This window comes from Phialemonium atrogriseum (genome assembly GCF_030411735.1).
Source record: "Phialemonium atrogriseum strain 8032-3 unplaced genomic scaffold QBC33scaffold_17, whole genome shotgun sequence".
Classification (NCBI taxonomy): domain Eukaryota; kingdom Fungi; phylum Ascomycota; class Sordariomycetes; order Cephalothecales; family Cephalothecaceae; genus Phialemonium; species Phialemonium atrogriseum.
The window spans coordinates 379,845-398,573 of NW_026848154.1; the positions used below are offsets into that span (position 1 = coordinate 379,845).

At 58.0% G+C, this 18,729-nt stretch overlaps 9 protein-coding genes across 9 annotated transcripts in view; 6 read left to right on the top strand and 3 right to left on the bottom strand.

Annotated features, from left to right (window-relative positions):
* The window catches only part of QBC33DRAFT_589830 (uncharacterized protein), a 2,478-nt gene extending 1,485 nt beyond the window's left edge, over positions 1 to 993 (top strand). Inside the window, exon 7 of the mRNA XM_060431594.1 lies at positions 218 to 993. Coding sequence (XP_060282145.1) covers positions 218 to 665 — 448 coding nt within the window. The 3' untranslated portion in view covers positions 666 to 993. The remainder of the gene's footprint in view (positions 1 to 217) is intronic.
* A 521-nt stretch (positions 994 to 1,514) lies between these two features.
* QBC33DRAFT_542929 (uncharacterized protein) lies at positions 1,515 to 3,544 on the top strand. The gene is made up of 2 exons (XM_060428320.1): positions 1,515 to 2,061; positions 2,129 to 3,544. The coding sequence occupies exons 1-2, from the start codon at positions 1,876 to 1,878 to the stop codon at positions 3,362 to 3,364; spliced, it is 1,422 nt and encodes a 473-aa protein (XP_060282146.1). The 5' UTR covers positions 1,515 to 1,875; the 3' UTR covers positions 3,365 to 3,544.
* A 561-nt stretch (positions 3,545 to 4,105) lies between these two features.
* Positions 4,106 to 5,704, top strand: QBC33DRAFT_454125 (putative phosphatidate cytidylyltransferase; the record flags this gene model as incomplete). The annotated part of the gene is made up of 3 exons (XM_060424713.1): positions 4,106 to 4,267; positions 4,425 to 4,803; positions 4,863 to 5,704. The coding sequence occupies 3 exons, from the start codon at positions 4,106 to 4,108 to the stop codon at positions 5,702 to 5,704; spliced, it is 1,383 nt and encodes a 460-aa protein (XP_060282147.1).
* Positions 5,705 to 6,576: 872 nt separating this feature from the next.
* QBC33DRAFT_454369 (riboflavin transporter MCH5) lies at positions 6,577 to 8,055 on the top strand (the record flags this gene model as incomplete). Its single annotated transcript, XM_060424726.1, has 2 exons — positions 6,577 to 6,767; positions 6,834 to 8,055. The coding sequence occupies 2 exons, from the start codon at positions 6,577 to 6,579 to the stop codon at positions 8,053 to 8,055; spliced, it is 1,413 nt and encodes a 470-aa protein (XP_060282148.1).
* A 68-nt stretch (positions 8,056 to 8,123) lies between these two features.
* On the bottom strand, positions 8,124 to 9,039 carry QBC33DRAFT_120791 (uncharacterized protein). The gene is made up of 2 exons (XM_060421983.1): positions 8,746 to 9,039; positions 8,124 to 8,681 (listed from the first exon to the last, which is right to left on the bottom strand). The coding sequence occupies exons 1-2, from the start codon at positions 8,767 to 8,769 to the stop codon at positions 8,193 to 8,195; spliced, it is 513 nt and encodes a 170-aa protein (XP_060282149.1). The 5' UTR covers positions 8,770 to 9,039; the 3' UTR covers positions 8,124 to 8,192.
* Positions 9,040 to 9,214: 175 nt separating this feature from the next.
* On the bottom strand, positions 9,215 to 11,013 carry QBC33DRAFT_542939 (major facilitator superfamily domain-containing protein). Its single transcript, XM_060428321.1, has 2 exons — positions 10,513 to 11,013; positions 9,215 to 10,438 (listed from the first exon to the last, which is right to left on the bottom strand). Exons 1-2 carry the CDS (start codon positions 10,686 to 10,688, stop codon positions 9,310 to 9,312), a joined length of 1,305 nt encoding a protein of 434 aa, XP_060282150.1. The 5' UTR covers positions 10,689 to 11,013; the 3' UTR covers positions 9,215 to 9,309.
* A 629-nt stretch (positions 11,014 to 11,642) lies between these two features.
* QBC33DRAFT_516355 (uncharacterized protein) lies at positions 11,643 to 13,239 on the top strand (the record flags this gene model as incomplete). Its single annotated transcript, XM_060426144.1, has 6 exons — positions 11,643 to 11,660; positions 11,798 to 12,072; positions 12,167 to 12,229; positions 12,610 to 12,671; positions 12,738 to 12,874; positions 13,168 to 13,239. The coding sequence occupies 6 exons, from the start codon at positions 11,643 to 11,645 to the stop codon at positions 13,237 to 13,239; spliced, it is 627 nt and encodes a 208-aa protein (XP_060282151.1).
* Positions 13,240 to 13,578: 339 nt separating this feature from the next.
* On the top strand, positions 13,579 to 16,765 carry QBC33DRAFT_542947 (OPT oligopeptide transporter protein-domain-containing protein). The gene is made up of 6 exons (XM_060428322.1): positions 13,579 to 14,245; positions 14,320 to 14,444; positions 14,504 to 14,741; positions 14,819 to 15,073; positions 15,137 to 15,664; positions 15,750 to 16,765. The coding sequence occupies exons 1-6, from the start codon at positions 13,960 to 13,962 to the stop codon at positions 16,577 to 16,579; spliced, it is 2,262 nt and encodes a 753-aa protein (XP_060282152.1). The 5' UTR covers positions 13,579 to 13,959; the 3' UTR covers positions 16,580 to 16,765.
* Positions 16,766 to 16,828: 63 nt separating this feature from the next.
* On the bottom strand, positions 16,829 to 18,661 carry QBC33DRAFT_120773 (riboflavin transporter MCH5). The gene is made up of 2 exons (XM_060421982.1): positions 18,077 to 18,661; positions 16,829 to 17,998 (listed from the first exon to the last, which is right to left on the bottom strand). The coding sequence occupies exons 1-2, from the start codon at positions 18,609 to 18,611 to the stop codon at positions 17,079 to 17,081; spliced, it is 1,455 nt and encodes a 484-aa protein (XP_060282153.1). The 5' UTR covers positions 18,612 to 18,661; the 3' UTR covers positions 16,829 to 17,078.
* Between the last annotated feature and the right edge of the window lie 68 nt (positions 18,662 to 18,729).

Consider the following 18,729-nt stretch of genomic DNA (forward strand, 5'->3'; position numbering starts at 1 on the left):
CGTAAAATAATTTTTTTTTAACGGTGGGGATTTTAGGGGTTTCCAAAGGTTGACGTTTTTCGGTTTATTTTTTTCCCCACACATTAACCAATGGGTTAAATTCTGGGGTTTTTAATTTCTTCTCCCCCCCCCCCCCCCCCCCCTCCCTCCCCCCCCTTTTTCTACACTCCAATCCTACGCAGACACCCTTGCTAACCGCCGCCGCCCCAAACTCCAGCCTCCAACTCAACATCGGCATCATCGCCTCCTGCGCCCCCTCCCTCAAGCCCATCGTCTCCAAGGCCCTCAAGCTGTCCGACTACTACCCGTCACCCGGCTCGCGGTACGGCTCGCGCGGGACTGGCGGCGTGCGCACCATCGGCGGGACGAACCCGCTGCGGTCCAAGCAGGAGCAGCAGCACCGCGACGGGGGCTACCCGCTCCGCGACCTCAGCGACCAGCGGTCGGAGGACGAGCTCGAGTTCGGCACGGGCGGCAAGGCAGGGGCCGCGGGCGGGCAGGGGACCGCGCGCAGCACGGCGACGGTCACGTTCTACAAGCCTGGGGCCGGGTACGAGGGTGATGGGGATCGGTCGGGGAGCGAGGAGCTGATCCTGGATGGGAGGACGAGGGCGAATGAGTTTAGGGGGGGTATCCTTCGGACGACGGAGGTTACTGTGCAGTGATTGTGTGTGTCACGGTTGGGTCAAATTAGTTTTACCAGTTACGCTGCGGCTACTGGGCTTCTCTTCTTCTTCCTCCTCGGTTCGTCAGCCATTATTACGTGCACTAGAGTCTTCATAGAATAGCGATCAATGACATGGATGACACCATCGTGGTTCACAAGCAGATGACAATGAATCCCCCACCAGTTGTCGGGAGTGTCTGTCGGTCACCCAACCCAACTAACTAACCAGGTACATTTATCGGTCGGTTCTCTCGGGTACGTCGGCAATCCCCCTGCAAAGTACTGTGGTAATCGAAGCTTAGGGATCCGACGAGTCGTGCGATGAAGCCATTCCCCACGGCACTTTTTTTCTAGCGTACACTAGTCCCCCCTTTTCCCGTATGCCCGTGGTGTATCCGCACAGAGATCTCAAAGCCACCGTTTGTCGGTTCCGTGGCGGGTGCTTCCCTGCCGTCGGCGGCGCCGCTAAATCTGACCTGGTGGGCCGGCGTTGCACTGCACTATTCCATCGCTTCTCCTTGTATCACTAGTTTGTCTTGCACAATAGTAGAGACAGGGGTTGGGGGTCAACCCCTTGATCCAGCGTGATTTTAGTGTATAATTGCCGCGCGAGGACTCCAAATTCTCTTCCCCTGTTTTATTGAATACTAGTGTGTTCTTTGCAGCCACTGCGATCGAGGCGTCAGGCTTAGGGCTTGAAGAAACCTAAGTCTGGATTGCCGGCTTACTGCACTAGAACAACGTCCGGGATGACGATCCTTCGAGGGGGTAACCAGGGGATCCATGTAGTACTACACTGGGGCCCCGCTTTATTAATGTAACCTGAACCCTGGAGCCTTCGCTCTTGCAATCCTTGATGGGAAGACAGAGGCTGACGAGAGAATTGGTCAATTGTGGACGGTCTTGGGACGTCACAAGCATCATCTTTGCTAATTACACTACTCGACACTAGAGACAGGCATTTGCAGGGTCGCCATGCAACCTAAGGGGTGACAGACTGGCAGGTGTCCACGAGGTAATCAGACATGCATCCTCAGTAGTACATATTACCACTGTGTGCGCATGTATTCCCGCCTCACCCATCTTTTCGATCGACCCAGTTGACCGGTAGCCACTCATTTGTTTCCTTCCTTCCATCTTACCCGTCACTCGTTAATCGTCACTCGTTACTCATCTCTCCGCACTCGTCATTGCGGGTAGTGATCGCCATGTTGTCATTGCAGATCCTCAGCCTCCTGGCCGCCTCGTCAATCGTGACAGCGGCCAAGGCTCCCCAGTTCCTCTTCAAGGATGTAGTTGTTGTTGGTGGAGGTGCATCCGGCTCCCACGCTGCCCTCCGTCTCCGGGAGGATTTCGGCAAGAGCGTCGCACTCATTGAGAAGCAAGCCATTCTCGTACGTATTCCATTTTCGGTGCCAGCCCCTGTTGGAACTGGGCGACAGATCTTCTAACTGGCAACAGGGTGGCCACGTTGATACTTTCGTCGACGAGAACACCGGAACCAAGTACGACTATGGTGTCCAGAACTTCATTGACTATGGCAATGCGAAGGAAATCTTCCAGCGCCTGGGCATCCAGACCGCCGCGCCAGGGCGTACTGCAACCACGACCACTTATGTCGACTTCACGACGGGCAGGGAACTCAACTTCACTGCCCCGGACATTACGCTCCAGATGGCTGCGCTCGACAAGTACCGTGTGCTGGCCGAGCAGTGGGAGGACATCCTGCTGCCAGGCTACTTCGACTTCCCGGAGCCAGCAAACATCCCCTCGGATCTTCTCCTGCCCTTCGGCGAGTTTGTCAAGAAGCACGGCATCGAGGCCGCCGTTCCCTTCGTCTACAAGACCACCGGACTGGGCGTCGGCGACGTCTCGACGCAGCTGACCATCTACGTCATGCAGGCCTTCGGCGCGCCCATGGCCCGGAGTCTCCTCGGCCTGCAGGACAGCATCGTCCCGGCGTCGGGCCGCAACCAGGACGTCTATGATGCCTTCGCGGATGCCCTCGGCGACGACGTGCTGTTCTCGAGCACCATCATCGACTCGAAGCGCACCGACTACGGCGTTTTCGTTGTCGTCAAGAACAACAAGACCGGCGACATCACCCTCATCACGGCCCGCGCCCTGCTCGTGGCCATCGAGCCGACAGCCGGCAACACGGAGCCGCTCGACCTCGACGAGACGGAGAGCGCCGTCTTTTCCAAGTTCGACTACACGCGCATCTACGCCGGCATCGTGGCCAGCTCGTCCCTCCCCGTCGGCTTCTCGCTGTTCAACCTGCCCGCGGCCGCCGAGCCCGACAACCTGCTGGCCTACCCCAGCAGGCCTTTCACGGCCCGCTTCGACTACCTCGGCGCCGACAAGTTCTTCCGCGTCATGGTCATCGGCGATGAGGACTCGACCTCGTGCAAGGCTATGGAGCTCGCGCAGCGCGACTACCGCACCCTCATCGAAGCCGGCCAGGCCGCCCCCGGCGACGGGAACCTCGGCTGGGTCGCTTTCGAGGACCACGGTGCCATGCACCTGCGCGTGTCTGCCGATGACCTCAAGGCCGGCTTCGTCCAGGACCAGTACGCCCTCCAGGGCCGCCGGGCCACCTGGTACACCGGTGCCGCCTTCTCGGTGCAATTCCAGACTCACCTCTGGGGCTACAACGACATCCTTCTGCCCAAGCTCGTCGCCTCTTTGGAGTCGTAAGGGCCTCTTGGCATGGGGCTGGTTGTTCGGAGGAGCAAAATAGTAGAGAAAACGGAACAGGCAACTGTGTCGTTGGTGCTCCTAGTAATGTTGGAGTTTAATTTGGCCGTACTAGCCCTGTATCTGAATCTTCATCGATAGACCATAAACCTATAGACTCTGAATAGTGGCAAGCTTGCATAAGCCAAGGTTTTAATCGTCCTCGTCCAACGTGCTTGACCTGGGAATGGCCAGGAGCCATAAATCTGAATGCCTACCTAGGTGTGCTGTAGATGGAAAGGTACGTACCTTCGGCACCGGAACCAGGTATTTCCATGTACAGGGGCCATAATTGGTTGGCATCGTAAATCACGTGGAAGGATGGGGATGCATCCTGGAAATCAGGATCCTTTGAAGAAGCACATGAATAATTCCCAAAGATATTGACCCGACGCTGCCGCTCACTGACGACTCCGTCTCCGGCACCACGTAACTTACACCGGCATCGCTCGATCATTGCGAAGTTTCTCCCCCCGTTTTCGAGGCATAGATATGGGCTGCTGTCGTTTCCCTTGATTTCGAATCCACGCCATGCGCAGGTAGTCTTGTCCAGATTCTCCTCAATCCTCCGCTTCCCGCCCAAGCCGTGTCCAGCTCGAGCTTCACCATCAACCGCCCACGGAAGTATTCCTATCGTCGAACCGACACCGACCGAGTCCCCTGAGACGGATTCCAAATCCCGCATCCCTCGAAGCTGCCGCGATGACGGGCAGATCTCGCCGAGGGGTCAAATTTACCCACAAACACTCCCATCCAAACGGACAGTCGGCCGCCGACGGCCGCCGCTCAAGTTTCAGCGATGTCAGCGAGGAAGGCTCGCCGACCAAGTCCAGGGGGAGTGGGACGCTGGACAACATCGCAGAGGTATGGTTCCCGCGCTCCTGCTCAACCCCTGCCTGCCGCCTTTGACGACGCGCCCGTCGTCCCCGCGTCTTCCCCTCGTCTTCCCCTCCTGCTTTCCACTCCCATCGACAACGCATACGCTAGGGCGGTTTTAGCTAACACGTAGGCTCTTGTGCAGAAACCACGGACGGCCGAGCAGCAACGATCTGATTATGAGAAGAAGAAGGCCAACTTCATGACCCGGACATTCTGGACCTTTGTCATGATTGGCGGTTTCTTCGCCGCGCTTTTCATGGGCCATGTCTACATCATCCTCATTATCACCGCCGTTCAGATCATCTCCTTCAAGGAGGTGATCGCCATCGCCAACGTCCCGAGCCGAGCGCGCGACCTACGCTCCACCAAGAGCCTCAATTGGTACTTCCTCGCGACGACCATGTACTTCCTATACGGCGAGAGCGTCATCTACTATTTCAAGCACATTGTCTTGGTTGACAAGGTCCTTCTCCCGCTGGCTACCCACCATCGGTTCATCAGCTTCATCCTCTATGTGTTCGGTTAGTAGCAGTTTCGATCCCTCCCCCCTCCTTACGGGCTTACTGACAGTTGGGCAAAGGATTCGTCTTCTTCGTCGGCTCCCTCAAAGCCAGCCACCTCAAGTTCCAGTTTGCCCAGTTCGGATGGACACACATGGCGCTGTTCTTGATCGTCGTACAATCGCACTTCATAATGAACAACATCTTCGAGGGCATGTTCTGGTTCTTCCTGCCGGTCTCGCTCGTCATCACCAACGATATTTTCGCCTACATTTGCGGAATCACCTTCGGCCGGACGCAGCTGATCAAGCTGTCTCCCAAAAAGACTGTCGAGGGCTTTGTCGGCGCATGGGTCATGACTGTCATCTTTGGGGTTTTCTTCAGCGCCGCCTTGGGCAAGTCGAAGTACTTCGTCTGCCCGGTAACCGACCTCGGGGCGAACATCTTCACGGGCCTCCAGTGCGAGCCCAACCCGGTCTTCCTCCCACGCACATTCCAGTTGCCAGAACTCTTCTTCCTCCCGCCGAACACGACTTTCAGCGTTACCCTGGCGCCGATCCAGATCCACACCTTTGTCTTTGCGACCTTTGCCTCCCTTATCGCACCCTTTGGCGGCTTCTTCGCCTCGGGGCTCAAGCGCACTTTCAAGATCAAGGACTTTGGCCATTCGATTCCCGGACACGGCGGCATGACTGACCGGATGGATTGCCAGTTCATCATGGGCTTCTTCACCTACATCTACTACCACACCTTCATCGCCGTCCACAAGGTGTCTCTCGGCCAGGTCATGGAGATTGCCATCACCGGCTTGACGGATCATGAGCAGGTCGAGCTTATCAGGGGGATGGGGAGGTACTTGGGGAACCAAGGGCTCGTCTCGAATGAGGTAAGGAACTGCCTGTCCCTGATTATTAGAGATTAGACCAACTCACCCCCATCGGCAGCTTTTGGCTTGTCTTGACAGCACCCTTCCCGCCAGAAGATAGGGCTCTTTGGACTTCTAGCAGACGCAGAATTTGGGAGGTGGGAACAGGTCACGGCTACGACTACGGGATAGGCACACGCAAGGCGGAGCGTGGATGACCTCGGCCGGCGATAATGAAAGAAAGTTCGTCGTCGTCAGGTACAAATATAGGGGTGGGCGTGGAATTCTTCAACAGGAGGAGATGTGAGAACGGCGGAAGCCCACTCGCCATCAAGCAAAAAAAACGCATGACATGGAGTCGGAAAAGGGGAGAAAGGCAGGCAAACCCGCAGGGTGGGAAACTCTATGCCGCCACGTATTAATCACAGCGCTTCGGCTCTGATGGGCATCACTTTTGCCCTGCCGGTTGTATCATATCTCGAGCGCTTCTTCTATTTGTTTACATATTCTTTCTATCCATTATATGATTGTGCACGACTGTACCAAGGAAGATGGGCCAAGTACACGGGCAATTGAATCAAATTATACATGTTGATACCGTGTGCTTGTCAAAAATCCAATCCGTACATAATTGAGACTGCAAAGTAGGTAATCCGTACAGTACCTATGGAATTGAGGAACCCCAGCGGGGAAACTTTCCCACGAGAAACACAAAACCTGGGGAAACTGTCCTGCCCCCCACGCATTGCCGTGGGTCTGTCTTCCCGCAATATCTGCCGGTCGCGGGCGGTAATGAACAGCATGGGCAACCGCCATGGAAAACGTTCGGGGCGGCGATGGCCGTGGGCAATGGTTTCGAGTATTTCTCTCCTCCAAGTCCTGGAGATGTTTGTCTGGTCGCTTGGGATTTCTAGCCCACCCTTCCAGAAATGTCCGTGGAAAAGCGGGAAGGAGCGCCACAATCCGCTAGTGAGGAGCTTGGCGTGAAACAGGAAGAACACGATGGGGGCGCCGAGCGAACAGATTCACAGGTTGACAGCCAACCTGGCCCTCCTCCCAATGGGGGATGGGTAGCTTGGCTTCAGGTGACTGCCTCGTTTGTTCTCTACTTCAACACCCTGTCAGTCCTGCCCTACCATTCCAGGTCCTTTCCGTTTCCTATCTTCCATGCCTAACATGCGACCAGAGGCCTTGTCAACACCTATGGGGCCTTTCAAACCTACTATGAGCACGAGTTGCTCCGGGATATCTCGCCCTCGGCCATCTCATGGATCGGCTCCATCCAGACATTCTTCCTCATGGCCGTAGGGGTCGTGATCGGCCCGCTCTACGACCTGGGCTATCTGCGCTCGCTGCTGATTGCGGGGACCTTCCTAGTGACCTTTGGGTTCATGATGACCAGCATAAGCACCGAGTATTGGCAAGTGCTCCTGGCACAAGGAGTCGGCATCGGCCTGGGGACCAGCTGTCTCTCCATCCCCTGCATCGCCCTCGTCCCTACCTATTTCACCACGAGAAGGGCGCGGGCAATGGGCCTGGCGACGGTGGGGAGCAGCCTGGGGGCGACCGTCTACCCCCTTATTTTCCACAACCTGCATCCGCGAATCGGGTTTGGCTGGACCATTCGAATCATCGGCCTCATCGCCGGAAGCATGTGCTGCTTCTCCACCGTGGTGATGCGGCCTCGGGTAAAGCCCAAGCCGCCGGCGCCCGGCAAGAAGGGGGGGTTCAGCTCGGTCAAGGCGCTCGCCAAGACGGCCGGCCTCAAGGAGCGGCCCTACATGATGTTCTGCATCGCCATCCTGTTCAGCAACATCGCCTTCTTCGAGCCGCTCTTCTACCTCGAGAGCTACGCCCTAGCCCACGGCATGGAGGGCCGGAAGATGGCCAACTACCTCCTGGTGATCCTCAACGCCGCCTCCATCCCCGGCCGCATCGTCCCCTCCTTCGTCGCGGACCTGATCGGGCCCCTCGACACCTTCCTCGCCATCTGCGCCCTGACGGCCGCCACGACCTTCTACTGGGTCAGCGTGTCCAACGAGGCCGGCAACATCGCCTTCGCCGTGCTGTACGGCTTCTTCTCCGGCGGCGTCGTGTCGCTCGCCCCCGTCGTGCTGACCACCATCACCGCCGATATGGGCCGCCTCGGCACCCGGCTCGGCTTCGTCGCCGTCCTCAAGGGCTTCGGTTCCCTCGTCGGCCCGCCCGCTGCGGGCGCGCTGCTCGGCGCTACGGGGAGGTACCTTGGCGTGCAGCTCTTTGCTGCGTTTGCCATCTCGCTCACGGCTTTTTTTACGCTTGTGCTGCGGTTTGTCGTGGCGCGTGGAAAGATGGGCACATCTGAGGCTGGCAAGGTGGAGAGTAGGAGTGGGGAGAGCGATACGCAGGAGAGTGCGCGTGTAGGATAGCAGTAGTGCGATGGTGTGAATGAGAGAAGGCGAAGTGGTATCCTGCCCGGATTGACTTGCCTGATGCATCAACCATCCACCCATCAGGTGTCCGTCCATGTTGAGTAAACGACCCACGCCATAATAAATAAAAGTTTTCAATCTCCGGTCCACCAAGTCCAACGGCCCAACCATCCCCTGAAAACGGCAGCCATCCCCCCAGCCACGCGTCCCACAGCGGCAGCAATAACAACGCCCAACCCCCCCGCAATCTGAACAGCGCCGTTGACGACGACAGCTCCATACCCAGCCATGCCGGCGCTCTGGAGGACCGCGAACGCCCCGCCAGCAGCAGCGTTGCCGACGAGGGAGTGCAGCCATGCCGCGAACGAGCCTTTTGGGTGGAAGGTCAGGAACCGAAGGGGGGAAGGTACAAGAAGAAACTTACCTGCGACGATGCCTCCGGCCCCAAACCCGAGGGCGCCGAGGATGGGCGCCGAGATGGCGGCCGGGAAGGCGAGGGCTACCGCGCTGGTGACGAGGGCGCTTGCTGTGCGCGGGTTGGCCTGGACCCAGCGTGCTCCATCGGTGAGGGGGGAGGGGCGGTTGGGGTCCGTGGGGGGGTGGGCTGGCTTGCGCGGCCGCGGCTGTGAGAGGGTTAGAGATGAGGTGTTGAGTTATGTTGGCGGGGGGGAGGGCTGGGATGGAGACCTCTCTGGATGGCTGACGAGGCATTGCGGTTCTGGGGTTTCTCTGGTGGTTGGAAACTGCGAAGGAGAGGCTGTGGGATATAGATTGAAAGGGTGGGCCGGTTGGATTGTTGAAGACAGTATAGAGTTTTATGTTTGGCAATATAAGCTTTCTATGTACAGCAGGAGCATCTGGTGGCTACATTCCATCTGGTGGCTACATTCCATCTTGGAAACAGCGCAGATGCTGCAGAGCTGAGCGTCTCGATCGTTTCCTTCGAAACCAGGCAATACTTCCAGCCCAACCAAGTCTTAGGCAACAGTGCAGCTTTTTCTCCTTCCCGCAGCTGACTGCCGCCCACCTTGATTTCTAGCACATCGGAAACATGGCTGATGTTGGGTCCCCAGTCTTCGAAATTGGTAGTTAACTATGGAGTACCTAGGTAACTAATGACCCATCACGTTCAAGATGGAGACATACATTTCAGACACGTTTCTATACATGAAATATCTAGCATATAAGATGGAGAAACAATATATATACAAAGAACCACTAATGAATTTCCAGTCTTCGTATCCCTACTCTTCAGACCCTGACGGTCAATCCCGTGCCAGCCTTCGCAACCCTGGTGCCATACAGGAACACGGCGGTTAAGGACAGCGTAAAGCCAGCAAACAGCTGAACACCAAGGTAGCTACCAGTCGCCCTGAGGATAGCCCCCGCAAGCGGGGCGCCGCACAGCGAGGCAGTGGCATTGAACAAGTTGGCGGTGCCAAGGCGGGCGCCGAGGAAGCGGAGGTCCTCGGTGATGGAGGCGAGGACGACGGCGGGCAGGGAGACGATGCCGCCCGAGGTGAAGCCGTACATGACGGCGAAGACGATGTTTCCGGGGCCCGTGTTGACGGCGATCCAGGAGAAGGCGACGATGCCGGCCATGGTGGCGACGGCCATCATGGTGTTGACGGCGCCGATCCAGGGGACGAAGTACGACGGCGCCAGTCGGCCGAGGACCGAGGCGGCGTTGAGGATGGCGACGAGGTGCAGCGCGATGTTCTCGTTCGTCAGGCCGTGGCCAAGCGCATACGTCTGCAGGTAGAAGATGGGGCCGAAGAAGCCAAAGTTGCTGAAGAACATGGCGAAGCAGTAGCAGAAGTAGGGGATCTCGCGGAAGGCCTTTGGGTCGAACAGCGAGCGCACGAGGCGCGGCTGCGTGCGCGTGCGCATGACGGCCACGGCGAAGGCGCACGTCGCCAGCGAGATGAAGCCGAGCACCCGGATCGTCCACCCGAAGCCGATCTTGGACACGAGGCCCTGGAAGACGAGCGGGTACACCACCCCGCCGAAGCTGCTGCCCGACACGGTGATGCCCGTCACGAGGGCCCGCTTCTTGAGGAAGTACTGCGGGAGGACCGAGAGCGTCGGCACCACCAGGCAGCCCGCGCCGAGGCCGATGCAGAAGGCCTGCGAGAGAAGGAAGTGCCAGTACTTGGATGAGAGGCTCGTCATCATGGCGCCGAAGCTGATGGCGAAGCCCCCGGCCAAGATCACGGTCTTGAAGTGGCCCGCGTCAAAAAGGGGCCCCGATATCACGCCCCCACCGAGGAGGAGGAACGATTGGATAGAGCCTATCCATGAGATGGCATCCGGCGACGACGTCTTGAGCATGTGTGTCTCGTAGTAGGTCTGGAACACACCGAATGTGTTCACCATACCCCTGTGCGCTGTTAGACGGCCCTCCTCGGATGGGAAGGCCGGGGGAGATCGGCGCCGATGCCGATCGGGACTCACCATGTGTTGAAGAAGATGGCAAACCCCCCCGCCACCTGGAGCCACGCCATAAACCCACCGTCGGGTATCTCGTCGGTGACCTCTTCGAGAACCGGTGGGAGAGAAACCGGGGCCACAGAAACCTCCTCTGCAGGCGGCCGTTCTTCTTCCGGAGGTTTATCGCTGCTCTTTTCCATGGTGACCGTTAAATGCGTCCGTTGTTCGTTGGCAGACGCAGTTTTCACACTTCAGCGTACCACCCCTTTGTGGATACCTAGCTTCTTGGCATCCACCCCAGAGGCAGTCTTGGGCTTCTGTCGGCGGCGACTTGTGATGAGAGAATAACTGGACCAGCTATGAGAAGCACGATTCCAGCCATGGACTCAATTGACTCCCAAGTTTTCCTCCTCGACGACGTTCGGCTTAGCAATCGAGGAGTCAAACAAACCGCTTCCCCCGCTCTTCCGTTGTCGGCATAACCGATCCCGGCTAGACCCAAAAGCGGCAATCTGTTGGGTCAACCCTTCCCCAGGGTAGATGCAGTATCCCCGGTGACCGAGCCGAGCCGAGCCCCGCCCCCCCGGGTCCACTTCCCCCTGGTGTCTCCACCTAATTACCTCCAAAGTCGGGCGTCAAATCGGCAGACAACGATGAGCTTGTCAGAATTTCGAAATCCAAAACTCCCACCACCATCTAGTTCTCTCTCAAGGTGCTGAGTGCGAACCCGTGGAAATCGGGCATGATTAAAATTTTGAATCTGTGTATTATGTTACCCTTCGAACTCGATACCATTTGATCTCTGTTTTACCTCCGAGACTCTCCGAGGGTTCTCAATCCATGGTAGGAACCGGCAGATGGAAATATGGTTCTTAGTTTGACCGTCAAGCTTGGCAAATGCGATCGATGCACCAAGGTGGTTGTCCTGGGATACCATGATTGCCCAATTCTCGGCCTTTGACGAGCTCGCTTCAGATGCAGAGAGCTTTTAATCCTTTCCATTCGGCTCCTTCCGAGCGTCATGCCTGTTCTTTGAAGAAACGTGGAAAGTGAACGGAAGGCGTTCGGCCAGAATCCTGGAATACCATCCAAGATGCCTCCAGTAACACATTCCTACTCCAACCGGCATCTTTGTTGGCCTTGACGGTCAAACCATGGCGCCGCCGCCGCCGGTACGCCTCCGATGGATGACCTCACTTCATTCAACAGGAGTGACGCGCCTGGGGTAATGGACGGGGTGCCTCCTTATGCTACTGGATCTAGCCTAGCTCTCGAAGGGAGCCTTCCACACGACGACTTTGGGCCGCAGATCAACCTCACGATATGGTTTCTGGTCGACGCGATTCTTGGGCAGCGCATCTACTCCAAATTCCTACATCATAGGCCGCTGTGGTGGGATGACTACGTGCTCATATCTGCATGGGTAAATTCGGATTCTGGCGAAGGAAGCGCGACGCCAAAGAGGACTGGCGAATCGGTGCAGGCATCCATAATCGCGGCAAGCGTCCTCGCGACCGTGCCCACGGTCTTCGGCTACGGCAGGCACAGCTGGGACGTCGCGCCCGCGGACCTGACCCGCGGCTGGTGACCGCGGGCTCTCATGTCGACGCTGGCGTCCGCGCCGAGCAAGACAATCCTTCGCCATGACGCTGCTGCGCATCTCCTCCGGCTGGGTCAGGAGGGCCGTCTGGGTCTGCATCGCCACGCTCAACCTCGCCATGGGCGCCATCGCCGTCCTGCTGTGGGCGCAGTGCACGCCCGTCTAGAAGATCTGGGACTTCTCCGTGCCGGGTTCGTGTCTGCCGCGGGATGTCATCACGCGATACAACACCTTTTCTGCCGGTGAGTTGGTCAGGGACTTGGTATCTCCAGCGGTTGCGGCGCATCTGACAATCGGTCTGCGTAGCCTACTCATCCGCCATGGACATTACGCTTGCTCTCCTGCCGTGGGAGATCCTGAGGCACCTCACCATGGATTGAAAAGAGAATACTGCCGCCATGCTAGCCATGAGCATGGGCGTGTTGTACGATACACATGTGTTGTACGATACACATACCTACCTCCCTGGTTCCGAGAGCTGCCAGAAACACTTGCTGACTGACCGACTTGCCCATATCCAGCGCAGGAATCACCTCCATCGTCAAGATCACCAATATCCACACGATCGAATCTGCCGGCATATGTGAGTATCGAGAGAACACGGGGGCGGAGAACCAGAAAGTGCCACGGCTGACTAGTGTGCATCCAGTTGACGGCGTCGCGTTCGTCCTCTGGCCTAGTGCGGAGAGCACCATCACCGTCGTGGCTGCCTCGATCCCGATCCTACGGGTCCTCATCCGGGACGTCCCTCCGCTGCCGCCCCGGCTCGGCAAACTGGAGCCTTACGTCTCGACGAATAAACCTGACGGCAGAGATTGGCGGCGATGCCAAGGCCTCGTTTTAGCGCCACGGAAGGACGACACGACAACGCGACAGACACGGCATGGCATGGCACGACATAAGGGAGGCTGGGGGGACGGTTATCGATGGGCGTGCTTTTTCGGCGTTTGGTTTGCATCGCCCTGGGGGGTTGATCTGCGGTCACCGGCGTCTTGGTTTGCAAATTTGGGAGAAGGTATATCACAACAGCGACGTTGTATTGATGTGACGGTAACGCGGGGAGCTGCCCGGTTATCCAGTGGGTATCCAACGTGTCGGGGCTCGGGACGGATGTGCCAGGTTGGGAGAAGCAACTTCCTCGCGCCATGTGATACCAGGTCTTTCATGGCTAGTCGTTCTCCCAAGCGGCCGCTCCCTTGTTGGGAAGGTGAACAACCATGGCTTCCATACCCCAGACAAGGCCCAGACCCCTTATCTACTCCCAAGTGACGTGCCAAGCTCGGTTGGAACTACCCGGCGAGATTCTACTGGCCGGTAGAAAGATGAATGGCAAACACGCCGTTTTGCGCGACCTGCGGCGCCCGATTGGAGGATCCGATAGTGCTCAAGAGGGCGTGGGTCCCTGCGCTGCCTTGCGAGATTGGGGAAGGTAGCCGTGATTTAATCGACGGTGCAGGCTTGTGTATATCTTGGCTCCCCTCGCCGCCCTCAAATTGTGTCGGGACGATAGAATAGCCAAGCCTTGGTGTTTTCCGCACAGCTTGGCACTTTCAACGACCTTCCTGTCCGAGTAATACCCCGCGTTGCGAATCGCTCTGCAATCGCCCTGCCAAACCTGGTGCGCAGTGTTGCATTTTGGTTCGCCGGGTTGAGAGATATGCGATATTGCCTCCTTATGGCGACGGTTATTATATATCGGCACCATGCTCGCTAACACCTGGGCCCCGACTCCATGGGTCGCAAGGTCGCAAGCTCGCCCGCTGGTAAATATTTGATCGAGTGCTCCCTCTTCGTGACACCGCAGCAGGAGCAGCACCAGCCGTAGCAGCAACCCAACAAAGCCAGGTCCCTCTCTTTCTCGTCGAGTTGACATGTCGGCCGAGCAAGAGAAGACGGCCGCTGCCGTCGGCGTCGCTTCGCCAGAGAGCGAAGCGGCGGAAGCCCCCCCAAGTGAGAAGGACAGGCGCACAGGAAACTCGGAGGATGATGTCAAAGTCGACATCAACCTCTCCGACGATGAGCTCGTGGTCACCGACATCTTCAAACCGCTCCCGCCTTTGGAGGGTGTCCCTGCGGAGCCACACCCGCTGACCATGCGTGCTGTCCTCGTCGGTGTTCTGCTTGGGTCACTGGTTAACGCTTCCAACGTGTACCTTGGTGAGTGCCCCCAACCCCTCAACCTGCAAATGCCGCGGTATCGCTCTGACGACGACGACGTCAATAATCAACAGGTCTGAAAACCGGCTTCACGTTTGGATCATCCATGTTCGGCGCCATATTCGGCTATGGCATCGTCAAGATCTTATCCACGACCTTTGCCGGCGTGCCCATCATCGGCATGCCCTTTGGCCCCCAGGTCAGTGCCCAACACAGTCATCGATGGTTACTAGTCACAGTCACTGACACACACCACAGGAGAACAGCATCATCCAAGCAGCCGCAGCCGGTGCTGGTGGTCTTAGCGGCCTCTTCGTCGCCGCCCTGCCCGCCATGTACAACCTCGACCTCCTCTCCAAGGAGGTCAAGGACGATTTCGGCCGCATCTTGACTCTGACGTTGATCGGGTCCTTCTTTGGTCTCTTCTACGCGGTGCCTCTTCGCAAGTTCTTCATCGTCAATGTTGCGCGAGAGCTGCGCCTGATCTTCCCCACTGGTAAGGCCCCCCTCCCGCTGCTGCCCTCGTCCAAATTGAAGAAGCTAACTTCGGCCCGCCGTTCTCAATTTATCTAGCAACTGCCACTGCCTTCACGATCCGATCGATGCATGCTGTCGGCTCGGGAGCGCAGGAGGCCATTGCAAAAATCAAGGCGCTGGGCTATTCCTTCACTGGCGCCCTTATCCTGCGAGTCGTCTCGGATTATGCCCTGGGCATCCTCTGGGATTGGCACATCTTCACTTGGTTCTATATCTGGGGTGGATATAACAACTGGGCCATCAACATCGAAAACTGGGGCTGGTTTGTCGAATGGACTCCAGCGTTCATTGGTAAGAATCATCCCTCGCCATCACCATCGCTGCGCGCCGTCCGCTAACCAAGACTGGATACAGGCTCCGGTCTCCTTGTCGGTGTCAACGTCGGTGTATCCTTCTTCGCCGGCAGCTTCTTCGCCTGGGGGTTCCTTGGCCCGATTCTCGTCCACTACGGCCTCTGCATCGGCAAGCAGCTGGCTCCCGGTGATGAGAAGTGGGATGCCGTGGTGACCTTCAACTCCATGTCCGGCATGGGCTCGCCCGGCTACGTCCCCAGCCCCCGTTACTGGTTCCTCTGGCCCGGCGTCATGGTGATGCTGTGCTATTCCATGGCCGAGTTCTTGGTCCACTTCAAGATCATCTGGTACGGCATAAAGTACTCGTGGACCAACATCGCCACCAGCCTGCGCGACACCCTCGCAAAGCGCGGCAAGAGTAGCCCGTTCCTCGACAAGCAGGCCGCCAGGACCTCGGACGAGGCGATGGTGGTCGAGGATTTTGCTACCCCGGAGCAGCAGGTTGCCAACTGGGTTTGGGCGAGCGGTGCCATCGCCGTGTTGATCGTGACTTGCATCATCTGCGAGGTCCAGTTCCATATCAACGCCGGTAAGTTTCTCCCTCCCTCACTCACTCTCTCTCTCCATCCACACAAATGCAGTACCAACACCAACTGACACGCCCTCGGCAACAGGTCTCGCCATCCTAGCATCCATCCTCGGCATCATCTTCTCCTTCCTCGCGATCCACGGCTCCGGCGTCACCGACATCACACCGCTGACGGCATCAGCCAAGGCATCACAGCTCGTCTTCGGCGGCGTGACGACAGGCCAAGGGATGGAAATCAAGGTAGCGCAGAAGGCCAACCTGATCGCGGGCGCCATCGCATCCGCCGGCGCCGACATGTCCAACGCTCTGACCAGCGACTTCCGGACGGGGTTCCTGCTCCGCACGCCGCCCAACCTGCAGTTCTACGCGCAGGCCGTCGGCACGCTCGTGGCCATGTTCCTGGCCCCTGGAATCTTCATCCTGTTCGCGTCAGCGTACCCGTGCATCGTGTTCCCCGTGGACGACGAGCCGTGCCCGTTCCTAGCGCCGTCGGTCAGCGCGTGGCGCGCCGTCGCAGAGGCCGTCACCCTACCCAACATCCCCATCCCGCTGTCGTCGGGCATCTTTTCCATCGTGCTCGGCGTCGTCGCCGTGCTGCAGGTCCTCGCGAAGCGGAGGTGGCTCGTCGGGGAAAGAGAGAAGTACCGCGTCTATCTGCCGAACTGGATGGCCGTCGGCGTGGCTTTCGTCCTGCCCGCCACGCATTACGCTACCGCTACCATGACGGGCGCCCTCATCAGCCACTTCTGGCTCAAGAGGAATCCCCGGTCGTTCGACTTGTACTGCTACGCCATCGCGGCGGGGCTCATGGCCGGTGAGGGACTTGGCGGCGTCATCAATGCCGCGCTGCAGCTGGGTAATGTTAGTGGGTCTGTATATGGGACGAATGTCGGCTGCCCGCTGGATTCGTGCTGAGGATGGGGCATGGTGGTGTCGATTTCTCCTTTTCCTCCCCCCTTCCTCTTCTTTCTCTCGTTTGTTTTGTGTGTTTGCCTGTCCTTTCAGCAGCATCGGGAGGAGACAATGTGATAGAGATACCTTTGTTGATCCGTGTAGCCACTGTAGTCCCCGTAGTAATTATACGAACATATGGACTGTCTTCAATTCACAGACACAGGATGACAACCAGAGTAAATGACATGACGAGGAAAGCGTCAAGACGAAACCAACTACTGCGTCACATCGAATTTTGTAGAAGAGAACTGTATTTATGTTGTAAGTGGTAAATGTAAGCTCTATATGAGCATCTAGGCGTATATTGACAGTGCTTGGTGATATATGATCGTCGATGTATGTATGGGGCGAAACAGCGAATCGATAGCAGGTGGAATGTGTTGCTATGCGCATTTCCCCCAAGTCATAATTCATAGCCCTCGAGAAACGTCTCCCAGAGCCCTCTAGACGGTCGTAATCTTCAAAAGACCGTCTTGAGACCCCATCCAACAGCGAGGCCTCTGGCGACGATATAACAGACACAGGCCACGCAGTACGAGGCTCCCGAGAAGATGATGGCAGCGATCCAACCGGACTCGCCATCCCCCCCGACGCTGACCAGCGCACCTGCGATAGGAAGGCTGCTCAGCGTCCCGAAGCTCGCGACCATCATGGCCGTGGAGAAGAAGCGGCCGTACTCGCTGGGCTCGCAGAGCTGGCCGAGGCACACCGCGATGAGGCTGAGGTTGCTCCCGCTCGTGAACCCGAAGAGGACGGCGAAGGCGAGCAGTATGCGCGGCGAGTCGCCGGCGGGCAGCCAGAGGCCCAGCACCGTGGCGGCCGACAGGCCGATGGTGAGGATGATGACGTTGAAGCGGCCGAGCTTGTCGGCCAGCAGGCCCGGGACCAAGCGGCCCACCACGGAGCCGGCGTTGAGCAGCGAGAGGAGCGTGTACGACTTCGTGGCGTCCTGCTGGTGCGCGGCGGCGTACGAGACGATGAAGGTGATGGGCACGAAGATGCCCCACTCCATGAAGAAGACGCCGACGGTGGCGACGGCGTAGGACTTGTCGCGGAAGATGGTGAAGTCGGGCCAGACGGACTGCACCCGGCCGCGGGCGGGGAGGCGGGAGCGGAGGAAGAGGTTGGCCGGCACCGAGAGGCCCAGCAGGATGAAGCCGAGGATGCGTGTGGTCCAGGCGAACCCGAGCTTCGGGAACAGGTGCTGGAGAAGAAGGGGAAAGGCGATGCCGCCGATGCCGCCCGACGTCGTCGCGATGCCCGTCGCGAAGCCGCGCCGCACGCTGAAGTAGTGCGCGATGCAGCCGTAAGCCGGCGAGTTCACGAGCGATCCCCCGAGTCCGCCGAGGACGGAATAGCAGAGAAGGATCTGGTAGTATTCTAAAGGGGTCTGAGTGTCAGAGGTGCCGGATAACTAGATAGGTAGTCGTCGGAGTCGTGGAAAAAAGGGGGCCATACTCTCACATAAACCAAGGAGCATAAGACTCGCGACTATAAGGACACAGCCGACAAGGACGAGGTACCGTGGTCCATAGGCGTCAAAAACAGGCCCGACTTGGAGGCCAACGAAGAAGACGAAGAACAGGTACAGGCTGAAGATCCAGCCGATCTCGGACGGGCTGTACTCGGCGAGCTGGTGGGTCGAGAACCACGATTCGAAGACGGCGGCCGAGTTGATGAGGCCGAAGACGGACATCATGGCGCAGAAGGAGCCAAATACAACGAGCCATCCTTCAGTCCCGCCTTCGGGGAAGGTGTCCGGATCCGAGTCCGGGTCGGTGTCCGGAGCCGTTGCGGTTACATCCCGGCCCGAGCGGCAGCTCGCCGAAGAGTCTCCGGTGCTACCCGCGGGCAGTTCTAGCGTGAATTCACCATGCTTCTCTTGCATTTCCTGGTCACCATCGTGACCCGTCTGAGCGAGGCTCGGAGTACTATAAGGGTAAGTGTGGTTTTTTAGGCAGCTGTCCTCTGCACTAGAAGGGGCGGATATCATTTACGATTTGACAAGCTTGGCCGGAGAGGTCTAAATTTGCATTCCTTCCCGGTGGATTGGAAGCGGCAACAAAAAACGTGGATCCGAGGCCCATATTAGTACCGGGCTCATTGCACGT